This window comes from Microtus pennsylvanicus, chromosome 7 (genome assembly GCF_037038515.1).
Source record: "Microtus pennsylvanicus isolate mMicPen1 chromosome 7, mMicPen1.hap1, whole genome shotgun sequence".
Lineage (NCBI taxonomy): Eukaryota > Metazoa > Chordata > Mammalia > Rodentia > Cricetidae > Microtus > Microtus pennsylvanicus.
In genome coordinates, this window is record NC_134585.1 from 106020908 (window position 1) to 106033884 (window position 12977).

At 46.1% G+C, this 12977-nt stretch overlaps 1 protein-coding gene across 3 annotated transcripts in view; it reads left to right on the forward strand.

Annotated features, from left to right (window-relative positions):
* The window catches only part of Eeig2 (EEIG family member 2), a 59017-nt gene that overhangs the window by 31403 nt on the left and 14637 nt on the right, over positions 1 to 12977 (forward strand). For 2 of the 3 annotated variants that reach the window (XM_075981578.1, XM_075981576.1), the window contains exons 4-6: positions 4823 to 4939; positions 9145 to 9191; positions 12208 to 12311. In XM_075981578.1, the coding sequence (XP_075837693.1) occupies positions 4823 to 4939; positions 9145 to 9191; positions 12208 to 12311 (268 nt within the window). Of the gene's footprint in view, positions 1 to 4822; positions 4940 to 9144; positions 9192 to 12207; positions 12318 to 12977 lie in introns of all 3 variants that reach the window. The other variant, XM_075981575.1, reaches the window with a different exon arrangement.

Sequence of the window (12977 nt, forward strand, 5' to 3'; positions counted from 1 at the left end):
CTGTAATCCCTAGCATTGTCCTTGCAGGCTTTTCATGCTTACTCAGGCGTGACTCATCTTAGGTGAAGCAAACTGGAGATTGAATAATTGGATTTAATAGTAAAGTATTGCAATATTCTTTTGGGGGGCTGGAGAAATGGCTCAGTGGTGAGGAACACTGGCAGTTCATCCAGAGGACTCAGGTTCTGTTTCAGCACACAGATGTGACTGTGACTCCAGTTCCAGAGGACCCACCCTCTTCTGGCCTCTTTCAGACACTGCATGTACATGATGTGCAGACATGCATGCAGACAGAATACCCATGCACATAATAAACATAAATGAGTCTTTTCTTTAAAAAAAGAATATTCTGAGAACTTATTACAGGCTGTTACCCTTTAGTCTTAGCCTCCCTACTAGAGAACATTCTCCAGTTTTCTTGAAGCTATAGCTTACTGATGACACAAAACAAGTAGATATATTTCTGCTCTATGATTGGTTAATCCACTGACGAAAGAATGTGGCCAGGGATCCCTTATCCCCTTCCCCTCTGTGATGACCATCAGCTAGCTAGTTGCTCAGGTTTTGTCAATGCAACTCATTTGTAGAAGAAACCCTCGCTGGTTTCTGAATGTTATCTTTGTTGAGTAGGAAGCATTTCCTACGTCCTCTCAGAGGGCTCCCCTATATGTTTTACTGAGTATAACGAAACCATATACACACCCCTAACCATCTGTGACCATAGGGATGGACTGCGTTGTTAAGTTACACTGCCCACAATTTAGCAGTGCAATGGGTCCCTCTGTGTGCTCACGGATAAGGATGGAGATTGAATCTCTGGGGAAAGTGGAGTTTGGTAAGGACTGTCAGGAAACTGAGTATTGGGCAGGCGGACAGCAAGGTCTACTCTTGCTGGTAGCTGTTCACACATGTCTTTCCTTCTAAGAGCTGTAAAAAACCATGTTCTCTCACCTTTTGCTGCCCTAGGTTACGCCTGCATTACTTTCTATTGGCAGCCGGTTTGGCCTCCTGCTCAGTCTGTTCCCCTGTTGTCTAACTCCAGCTTCCTTAGTCCTGCCAGAATGATCTTTCTAAAATTAAAACGTGATAATATCACTCCCCACTTTTAGTCCTTCAGTGGTTATTCACTGACTGTAAAGGAAATTGGAAGTGTTATAAGCTAGGGAGATCCGCCTTTGTTTGCAGGCCGTTCCTGCTGCCTCATCCCTTCTGCCTGCCATCTGCATTCTCTGTTCTCTTCTCTTTCCCACCCCTCACTCTTAGGAGGTATATTGCCATCACATACTTCCTAGAGTATCTCATGCTATTTTAGCCCCTTCACCTTGTGACTTAACACCATGCATGTCTCCCTCCCTCCCCTTATCCTTTCAAGTCATGTATCGTTAAAGACTCAGCTTAGTCATGCCTCCCTACTGAGAACTTTTCTTCTCTCTCGAATAATTGTGTCTTCCTTTACCACCGCACCTAGCAGCACTGCTGTGGGAACTTGCTTTCTGTTTTCCTGTACTAAACTATGAAAATAAGAATAAAGGACCCAAGGATAGCTCGGGGCAGAGCATGAAATAGGCCCTGGGTTCCATCATCCCCAGCACCAAAAAAGGGAAAACATTCTTTATTTCTAATCAATACCTAATGTTACCTGGAATATAAATGTTAACAATGATTTTCTGAATAAGTTAATGTCTACCACAAATATGATATATACATATATTTATGAGACACATATATGAAACACACGCACATATATGAAACACATGCATATATAGATATTCATGTGACAGTTATCTTGGTGAAGCCAAAGAAAGTCTTGAGGAAATATGAACTCGCTGGGACCACACTATACAGTCTGTAATGTGAGTTCTTTGAAGACAGAATATGTTTCCTCTTCCATGGAAGAGTCTGGCCTATAAAAGGGCGTTGGCATGTCACTTTTTTAGCAGGGATTGTCTTATTGGTTGTTTGCTGATATACCAAAGAACAACAGACTGGACGGCATAAACAAAACACATTTAGTTCTCCTTTCTAGATGCTGAGGAGTGATAGCAGCAGCTCCCGCGTCTGTGAAGAGCCTGCTTCCTGGTTTGCAGATGACACACTTCTCAGTGTGTCACCATGTGGCAGATTGCAGAACGAGGCTGCAAGTTCTTTCCTGTTTAAAGTGCATTTCTCCAGACCTTAGTGCACAGCTCAGCGATAGAGCACCCACTGAGACATGTGCAAGGGCCTGGCTTTGGTCCCCAGTGCCAAAAGGGGAGGGATGGGTTCCTGAGGGCTTCAGTCTCAAAGCCTCCCAAAGCCCCCACCACTCCATACCATCCTGTTGGATGTTAGATTTTCAACATATGAATTCCGGAGAAACAGAAGCATACAGTCCATAACAGAGATCCTTAGTGACAGTATAAAATCAATATTGTAACAGTAGATGGTGAGTTAGATGGGCAGCTAGCCTTTTTTTAAGACTGCTTTATTAGCGTTTGGACACTGGCATGAATAGAACTGAAAAATACTAGGTTATCTAAGAGAGTGAGTTCAAGAGCATTAATGACCTTGAGTTGACCTTGGCACGTTCTGGCCAGCAGAGTTAAGAGATGAACTGGGAAAGAGGAAGTTCATTTGACCAGATGGTCAGAGACAGTATAGATGACCTTTTTACAGAAGTGTTGTTTCGTGGGATTTTTTTTTCATTATTTTTGTTTCGGTGGGAGATGAACAGAAAAATAATTCAGTGCTTTGGAGAGATGTGGGACAGGTTTGGTTGGTTCCTTATGACAGGAGAAAATCCAGCATGCCTGTGTGCTGGTGGGAATGGTCTAGTGAGAAGGCGTAAATCAGAGTGCCAAACCGCAGGGAAACTGCAGCATAAACGGGATAGGCAGGAGCCACAGGAACACAACCACATCCTCTGCAGCATGTGAGTGGGAAGGCCATACAGGCCCAGGCGCAGGTGGGCGAGTGGCTGCTGCTGGCAGTAAGAGCTTATGGGAGTTAAGTTCCCTTGACCGCCTGGGTGAAGTAGACAGCAAGGTCCTCAGCAGAGAGACGGAACAGGGAGAAAGTGTGTGAAATAGCTTGTGTTGATAACCGGTGGTCAAATAGGTCACATGTCTTCACACGTTCACTCAAATGTTCCTCTGCATGGTCCTATCCTGGCTTTTCCGCCTACGTTGCTCCCCTAGAAGGCAGTAAGACCAGAGTAATCGTGTGGAAATTAAGCAGCTGTTGCCTGTGTCTTGCCGTGTGCCTGATTTCCTGCATTGGGCTTACATGATTCTCTGAGCTATTTTCTTTGTTCTTTTCATAGCAGTTAAAAACTACTGAACTAGTAGGAGCAGGGGCTCTCTCTGACTCTGTTGCCTGTTTTGGGGACCCTTTCCTCCTAGCGGGTTTTCCCATCCAGCCTTAATAGGAGAGGAAATGCCTGGTCTCATTGCAACTTGATAGACCGTGTTTGGTTGATATCCATGGGAGGCCTGCACTTTTCTAAAGAAAAATGGAGGAGGAGTAGATGGAGGGAATACGAGGGGAATCCTAGGAAGATATGAGGGAGGGGAAACTTTGGTTGGGGTGTAAAACAAAAAATAAAAAATTAATTTAAAAAATCTACTGGAATAATGTTCCGATGCGCAAGTAAAACCACTCTCTTGCATGTCCCTGAAAGTGGGTCTATGGAGACGGCTCATGGGGAGATGCTTGTCATACTGGTGTAAAAACCCGACTTTAGATCCCCTAGAATGTCTGTGCTGCAGTGAGGTGGGAAGAGAAGACTGGAGGATCCCTGCAGGCCAGGTAGTCTAGCGTTACAACACAGTGGCAAACAACAAAGACACCCTGCCTCAAACGTGGCAGAAGGTAAAGACCAAAGCGTGAGGGTGTTGTCTGACCGCTGCACACTCGCTGTTGGGCGTGCATACCTATGTGTGCACATACGTACCATATACGTTATACACAAAAAAACTTGGAACAACCTCAGCAGCGTTTGAAACATATTATGCAGTTTATCGCGTGTTCGTAGAGACGTGCTTAATTCGCTTTTTGTTCATGAAAATTGTATACAGTTAGTGGCATAGGAGTAGGCTGCTAAAATAACAGTGATCACACTGGAACCGTGACTGTGGGCTGAGCAACATCAGAGGAGAGACTAGAGCAAGCTCCGATAGCGGCAGGAAATGGCTTTTCTGGGTAGTAATGCGGAAGAGGAAGACGTTTAAACTGGACTGGGTAGCAGCAGAAAGGGCAGGTGCAGGACGGAAGCTGCAAGAGAAGCAGCAGTTTCCAGAAAGAGAGTCAGGATAAAGTGAAGGATGCCTAGCAGGAGGAGGGGAGGAGAGGAAAAGGTCCCTCCACTAAAGAAGCGAGGAGGCTTACTGCAGTTCTCTCGTGGGTGCGTGGAGAATGAGAATTTAACCTGTAATGATCTGCAGGCCCCAACAGCTAACTCAGCATAGGCCCGGGTCCAGAGTCGAGGGGTCTGAGTGTCTGTACGCAGCTGCGCATGAATGCGGCTGCTCATTATCCCCGCAGTGCGGCGTGAGTGTAGGTGCTACTGGGAGGGATGTTGCTTTCTGATGTGCCTTAGCTGAGCTGTCACAGCCGTACAAACGTGTAATTCTAATGTGTAAATCCATGATGAAAGATGAATAGAATAGGCAGTAGATTTTTATTAAAGAGCAGCTAAATTAAGGAGCAAGTAAAGCAAGGGATAAACTGGGTAGTGGGAAGAACTGAAAGGTTTGAGAAAACTCATGGGTTGGGTGACTATTTTAAGGGGATATGGTAGAGCCTTCTAGATAGTCTATTAATATGATTCTCTTTCTTTTCATAGCTGGGCTTTGCAGATCTAAACCTGGCAGAGTTTGCCGGATCAGGAAATACCACCCGCCGCTGTTTACTGGAAGGCTATGATACCAAAAATACAAGACAGGACAATTCCATTCTCAAAGTAAGCACTCTTCAAGATTTACATGGCGATAAAAGATGTTCTGCCTGTAGCTAAGCACAGGTGTCTGTTGTCATGGTTACCGTGGGATTCCATACTGAGGTCGTGAGGCCTCCACCTCGTTAGGGTCCAGTGTGTTTCTCACTGGGGCTGTGGGCGAATACACCACCACCACAACCAAATGCTTTTGGGAAGAGGGAACATGATGCCTGGATACGTGGCTTAAAATACGGATAGCTATCCAGGCTAGAAAGCTGGCCTAGAGGTTAAGAGCACCTGCTGGATAACCATGAGGAGCTGAGTTCAGATTCCACCCCAGCTGGAAAATGCCAGCTCCAGGCTCAGGGAGAGACCCTGCCACAAAGAAATAAGGCTGAAACTGAGAGGAGGACTTCGGATGCCCTCGCCTGGGTTTTGTGTCTGCACAGGAGTGTGCACTGACACACACGTTTGCCCATATGTGCATTGCACGCCCACACACATACACACACCCCTCAAGAGAACTTCCTAAGAAGCTGTGATGTGTTTGTAGAGGTGCTCTCGTAAGCAGTGAAGTGGCAGGCAGACCCATTCATGGACACCTGTCTTATTTCTCCAAATCTCATCAGGAGCCATATGTTCAGGGAATTACAGGGAATATATACTTCATGAAGCTGATGAAAACATTAAATGAGATCTATTGGAAAAGATAGCCAGAAAATACCTTGTACCTCAGAGAATCTTCACTACATTTTATTTAATTAGTAAGTTACCTAATAAGAAAAAAGATTGATATTTAAAAACCAAGTGGTTTTTATTCCAAAGTTAGTCAAGTGAAGAATAACTTTATACCTACAGTATAAACTTTGTTTTCAACCATGGATATACAGAAATTCATGAACTGGTTCTCGCAGGCAGACACCCCTTGCACACAGCAGCGTTAAGAAAGGTGGGATGGGCAGCTGATGTGAGAGGAAAATGATAAAGGAGGTGAGGAAATGTCAGGTATGGTGGTGCGCTCCTATCATTGGAGCGCCTTGGAGACAGAGGCAGTGATGATCAGGGGCTCAAGGCCAGCCTTAGGTACATAAGGCCCTGTCTCAAAAACCAAGGTAGGAGCCAGGCAGTGATGGCACTTACCTTTAATTCTAGTACTCAGGAGTCAGAGGCAGGCAGGTCTCTGTGAGTTTGAAGCCAGCCTGGTCTACTGAATGAGTTCCAGGAGAGCCAGGGCTACACACAGAAACCCTGTCTCAAAAAGCCGAAGCAAAAAAAAAAAAAAAAAAAAAAACTAAGGTAGGAAAAGGAAATATTAAAAGAGCACCATCCTATGAATTTCAAGTCTGCTTGATTTTGTTGTTATATACCTCTGAAAATATCGCAGGGCACTTGCACACTGGCAGGTCTAGATAGATGGTATCTTAGTCAGGGTTTCTATTGCTGTGAAGAGACACTGTGACCACAGCAACTCTTATAAAGGAAAACACTTAATTGAGGCTGGCTGACAGTTTCAAAGGTTCAGTCCATTGTCATCTTGGTGGGACGTGGCAGCAGGCAGGCAGACATGGTGCTCGAGAAGTTGCCGAGAGTTCTACATCTTGATCCGCAGGCAGCAAAAGGAGACTGTCACACTGGCCAGACTTGAGCTTATAAGGCCTCAGAGCCTGCTTTCGCAGTGACACACTCCCTCGTCCGAAAAGGCCACACCTAATAGTGCCACTCCCTATGGGCCAAACATTCAAACATGTGAGTCTATAGGGGCCATTCCTATTCAAACCACCAGAGATGGGGAACAGTTTTCATCCCTGATTTATAATGGAGAAGGTGAGTCTCAGAATGTTAGGTGCCTTCCGTAAGAGAAGTGGTGAGTGACGGAGCTGAGGCCAACATGCGTGTCTGCTGTCTGGTGGCCTTATCATGCCCGCGCATCCCCCTTTTCAAAACCCACCGACTGTCCTGTTCATTGTGTATTTCTTACTTTAATAAGCAAATAACCTATCTCTGAATAACACTGCTTTGGCATGCATGTGTGCGTACATGTGTGTGAGAGTGTGTGTGCGCATGTATGTGTGTCCTCTTCTTTGTGACAAGCCATCTCCCCCTGAGACAGCTTTTTAATTTTAGGCAGTTGACCCTCTCCCACCATCTCCTGTGTTCCCAGCCCTCCTGGTCATCTCACGCAGCTGTCTTCACCCCTAACCCTTCCTTTCTCATGAGCTGCCAGGCCTCACTTGCTTCCACTTCCCCCTTACTAGCATACAGTGCACAGGTCTGACTGTGTGCCCTCCCTGAGTCTGTGTCCTTGAGCTGAGCATTACTGGAGGACACACAGGTGAGTGGGCACTGCTGGAATCAGGCTCATCTCCAGCTGGCAGCCATCCTCTGCCCCCATCCCCGTTTCCATATTCTCCTTCCTGTCTTTTTTCTCAATGTAGTTTCACACCCCATGTTTCACCCCAGCTAAGCTTCTCCTTCATGAAAAGGCAGAGTTCACGAGACTCACATCCCCTCATCATCCCAGCATAGAGCTGACCCCTCTGCTTGTCTCTCCAGTCTTCCTGCAGCGCATGGTACTGTCTTGCCTATGGTCACAGGGATGACACGACCCTCTTCCCGTGAGAAGTCAGTCCTTCCTCTTGACCTCTAGAATCCACGCAGGCATAACCGAGAGTTTTCTTTTTGGACCATCTGCTCTTAGTCATGTCTCCCTTTAATGAGCCGTCCTTGTCAGCACACAAAGGAACAGCTGTAATATACGTGTTTCCTAAGAAGGGAGCTCATGCCACCTCTCATCCCTGTCCCGCGTCTCTGTTCTGCCTCGCTACACAATTTCTCCATCCCAAGACCATCAGATAGTCACAAGTGCTGTCCTGTAGAGTTGGGGACCAGATGGGAGGAAAGAAGAGGCAATAAGAGAATCAGCATAACAGGATAGCTGAGACTTAAGGAAAACAATGACATAAGGTCATAGAAGATGCTTGTCAAACATTCACTGGAAAGTGTGCAGTAATCTGTGTGTGTCCTGTTTGTCGTTAAGACTGTAAACTCAGTGAGTGTGGTCCTGGGTTCTGCCCTGTGCCAGCTATGTAATTCAGAAAACATCCCCTGATCTCTGTGGTCTCAAAATGAGAGTGTTACTCTATCACGGGAGTGCTGAAGATGAAATGAGATGATGTGTAGAAAACACATAGTTTATATCTGGAACAGAAGTTCCCAAATCGCCAGGGTGGTGCTGCAGGTGTGGAATCCCAGCACTCCTGGGGTGGAGACAGGAAGATAGTAAGTTCAAGGTTATCCTTGGCTCCGTGGCAAGTTTGAGGTTAGCCTGGAATGCTGAGACTCTCTCAAATAGCCAAAACAAAATATTTGCAAGTCACTATCATTGTGAATTTTCTCATAAGGATGTAAATTGGGGGCTGGGAATATTGCCTGGTTGGTAGGAAGCCTACCTAGCATACACAAAATCCTGGGTTCAGTCCTCAGTTCAAGACCACCCCATGACACTAGTGAATTCGAGGCCAGACTCTCAGAGGAAAAAAAAGTGAGATTGTCCTGTGGTAGATTCTTAGAAGTTACTTAGCAACCAGGGACTATGAGCATCTCAGAAAGAAACAGCAAGGCTTTAGTGCTGATTCGAAGCTGGGGCAAAAGCTCTCTGCCCTTTAGAGTTCCAAGCACATATCCCATAAAGCCTCAGCCTGTGGAGCTGAAGGGCCTGGTTATTAAATACTTGACCCCACAGGGGTCTGCAGTAAACACAGACAAAGCAGACAGACACAGACACTTACTAAAGCTAGAAGAATTAGTACTAGGGAAGTGCTTACTTCTTATTCTTATCTTTTCCACAGGGTTTTGAACATTAAAGATGATTTTTAATCCATATCTACATAAAACAGTAATTGAATATTGAACACACCCTCATTAAACATTTATTTCTCTTAATGCTTTCTAGATAGAAAATATAAGACTAGGTTTTAGTCAGGTGGTGGTGGTGGTGGTGTGTGCCTTAATCCCAGCACTTGGGAGGCAGAGGCAGATGGATCGCTGTGAGTTCGAGGCCAGCCTGGTCTAAAAGAACTAGTTCCAGGGCAGGCTCCAAAGATACAGAGAAACCCGAAACTCTGGGGGGGGGGGGGGGGACTAGGAGGTGTCATAGGGAAATACAGATTAGCAAAACCTGGCTTCTCAAGAACTCTTATAATTGTGGCATTTGTTGCTCTTTTTTTTAGGTTTTGATCAGTATGCAGCTGATGTCTGGTGACCCATGTTTTAAAACGTAAGTTGAAAACCAGGAAATGGACTGTTTATCTGCAGCTGTGATGCAAATGAAGTAGGTTTATAGGCAAACAGCTCCTTTCACTTCACTGGCCTGGCTGGCACAGAAGCGATTGTTTCCCGTTACCAGGGAAGCTCACCACTCCCAAAATGATGCAAGTTATGGATCTTTGCCACCTCTGGGTTTTCGGGTTGAAGGTGAAATTATACAAGCTGAGGTTTGAATTCGCTTGCTGTTTTCCTCAGCGGATACTCAGTAGGTGCCTCACAGTGTGTTGGAGCGCATCCTAACCTCAGACAGAGCAGTGAGCAAAAGACACTGCGCATCCTAACCTCCAGTGAGCAAAAGACACTGCATTCTGCCACCTTAGAGCTCAGACTCTAAGAAACAGCTAAGTCGTGATAAACAGCAAAGGAGCCTGGGAGCAGATGCTCTGATGAGGAGTCGCGGGGGGGGGGGGGGGGGGGGGGGGGGATTGGACAAGGCGATGTAAGAGCTGTTGTAGATGAGTATCAGGGCAGGGCTCCCTGCTTAAGATGACATTCGAGTTGAGACCTGAAGGAGGGGAAGCAAGCCATGTGGATAATTTGGGGAAAGGGTACTCAAGATGGAGGGAAGACGGAGCAAAGCCTTGAGGGGGCACGGTTCCCAGCATGCTCAGGTAACTGCCTGGAGCAGAGGGAGCAGAGAGCTAGGTAATAGGAGATGAGGTCAGCTGGTCACCTGTGGGCCATTAGAATAAGGGCTCCACTTTCCCTCTGAATAAGATCAAAGGCTCCAGAGGCTTCAGGTGAACAGTAAATGCTCTTATTATGATACAAGGTAGAAAAGAGCCAATCTGAGAGAGCGTGATGGGGACGAGGCTGCAGAGGTGGAGTGGGTGGCCATTCCATTAGTGAATGTTTCTCTCCTGAGAGGCCGCAAGAGGAACAGTTCAGAGCTCAGATATAAGACACAACAAAACCCACATCTGAAAAGGGAACTTATGAAACATTCGGTGTGGTCCAAACTCTTACCTTAGGAATGAGGAGACCGAGACAGAGCAACGTCTGTGTGGAGCCGAAGGTCAATAGCTCTGGAGAGGGGCGTGCCCTGCTCTGCTGGCTGCCGCATTGGCACATTGGCATGGGAGCCGTGCACACGGCACTCGATGTTACAGGGTCAGAGAGTGGAGGGCTGGAAGTCAGAAAGTCCTCACTGAGGGGATGGCCCTGGCTGAGTACTGGTGACTAAGAATGCACTAAGCATGGAAGGTGAGCAGAGACGTTCCAGGAAGAGGAAACCATTTGCACACACATAGGGCACTGTTACGGTGCACGGGATATTTGTGGAACATCCAGCAGGTAGGACGTCCTTTTAGGTGATCATTTTAAATGGACTCTGAACATTACTTTAAAATTAAAATAGCACCCATTTCTAATTATTTGTTTATTTATTTGGTTTTTCGAGACAGGGTTTCTCTGTGGTTTTGGAGCCTGTCCTGGAACTAGCTCTTGTAGACCAGGCTGGTCTCGAACTTACAGAGATCCGCCTGCCTCTGCCTCCCGAGTGCTGGGATTAAAGGCGTGCGCCACCACCGCCCGGCTAGCACCCATTTCTTTAATGTGCACTTATATTAAGAGATCCTGTCAAAGACTATTACACATTTCTGAACAAAGGGAGTACTAGAAGAGAACCAGCACCCAGTGGACACTCGGTTGTTAGCCCCTGAACTACGTTTCCCTGGGCAGCAGAACTGCAGCAGCCTCGTTAAGATTTCAAATTCTGAGTCTGCTGTACTAACGGCCCCACGGTCAGCTTCTTCTGTCTGAATGCTAATTGCCCCTCTCCTAGAGCCCTCAGTAGAAATGACTCCCAGTTCTTTGAGACAGCAGGGCAGGAGTCATGGTAGCGTTAGGGGTGTTATGGCTGTAATCGCCTGTGGAAGGAAAGACCACTGATATTTAAGACTTGAGGCCTGCAGAAAGCTCAAAGCAGTCACTGGTGATTTATGACCGTTATTGGAGACTCTGTTCTTTGCATGAATCTCTTATATGTGTTTCCTGTGAAATGCTCAGTGGAGTTTTATTTTGGTTTTTAAGCAAGTTCTTTATGTTTTTTTTAAACACATAACTCAGTTGGGCCCTGTGGTCCAAGCCTGGAATCCTAGCACTCAGAAAACTGAGGCAGGAGGATCTTCATGAGTTCAAGGCCAATCTGGACTGCATACGGGTTACCAAGCCAGCCAGGTCTACAGAGCAAGATCATGTCTCAAAAAATATACCCCAGTAATATCACAACAAAATCAAAATACAACTATTGGTAACCAAGGAGGTTGGCCTAAGTCAGACTGTAAAGAGCCTTGGTTGTCAAGTATGGAATTTGAGCTTTGTCCCAGAGGCACTATTGAAGGGTTGCCTTGGCTTTAAGACAGGGGCTCACATAGCCCGGCCTGGTATCCAGCTTGCTACGTGCCTGAGGATGACCGTGAACTTCTGGTCCTCCTGCCTTGACCTCCTGAGTGCTGATAGTACAGGACCATGACACCGTATGGGATTCTCACTCTCCAGAACTCCATGAGGCAGGGCTTTTTCTGTTCCCAGTATTTTATTGTGTTAAAGCCTTTTCCCACAGGCGGGAGAGATGGCTCAGTGGTTAAGAGCACTGGCAGAGAACCACAGTTCAGTTCCCAGCACCCACATCAGGCAGCCCACACTCATCCGAAACTATAGCTCCATGGGATCCAGCACCTCTTTCAGTCCCTGCAGGCACCTGCATATGTGTGCATGCACACACATGTGCATAGATAAAAATAAGATCTTTATGTAAAAATCTCCCCCACATTTATTATTTGGGTTTTAGGGTTCTAAAGAACGCTTGTGGATCATTTAATAGTTTTTATTTCATCCTCAAAAAGCTAACTCTCATAAACAGCTCTCTAAGGCCAGGTACTGACCACACAGTGAGTCTAACCGTAGTTCAGACCTTCAAGCTCATACATGATTCAAGATCTGATCCCTACACCATCTATTTACAGGCCTCCCTCCACGTCCATGTCGATCCCGATCGCTGGAGAATCTGAGTCTTTGGAAGAGGATAGGAAAGGTGGAGAGACTCTCAAGGTGCATCTCGGAATAGCAGGTATGGGTATATAGCTTCCTGAGTCTTTAATTTCTGAAAAACAATACTATTTAATTTTCTAATCAATTCCTAAACCCTGAGGGGCTGATAGAATGATTGAGCAAGTCAGAGTGCTTGCCACCTAGCCTGATGACCTGGGTTTAATCCTTGGAATCCACACAGTTTAAGGAGAGAACAGGACCTGGAGAGATGGCTCAGCAGTTAAGAGCACTGGCTTAACTCATAAGAGTTCTTCCAGAGGTCCTGAGTTCAATTCTCAATAACCATATGGCGGCTCATAACCATCTCTAGTGGGATCTGGTGCCATCTTCTGGTATAAGGTATACATATGTAGGACACTCATATACATAAAATAAATAAAAAATTTTAAAAAAGAGAGAGAGAACCAGTTGTCCTCTAACCTCCACACGCATTCTGTCCACACACACACACACATACACAAAAGTAAATAAATGTAAAAAAATTCCTCCAACCCACCCACAGGTAACTGTGTATGCATGCACTCATGACTTGAAATGTACCAGCTAGTGTGCTGGCTGAGCCAGGACTTCTTCCTTGTCTACGGTAATGTGCTCTGACACCGGCAACTGAATGTTGCATTAACACTGTCTCTCACTGACTGCATCTCCTCCTCACAAACACAAGCACCACCAGTTTTTCCCGTTC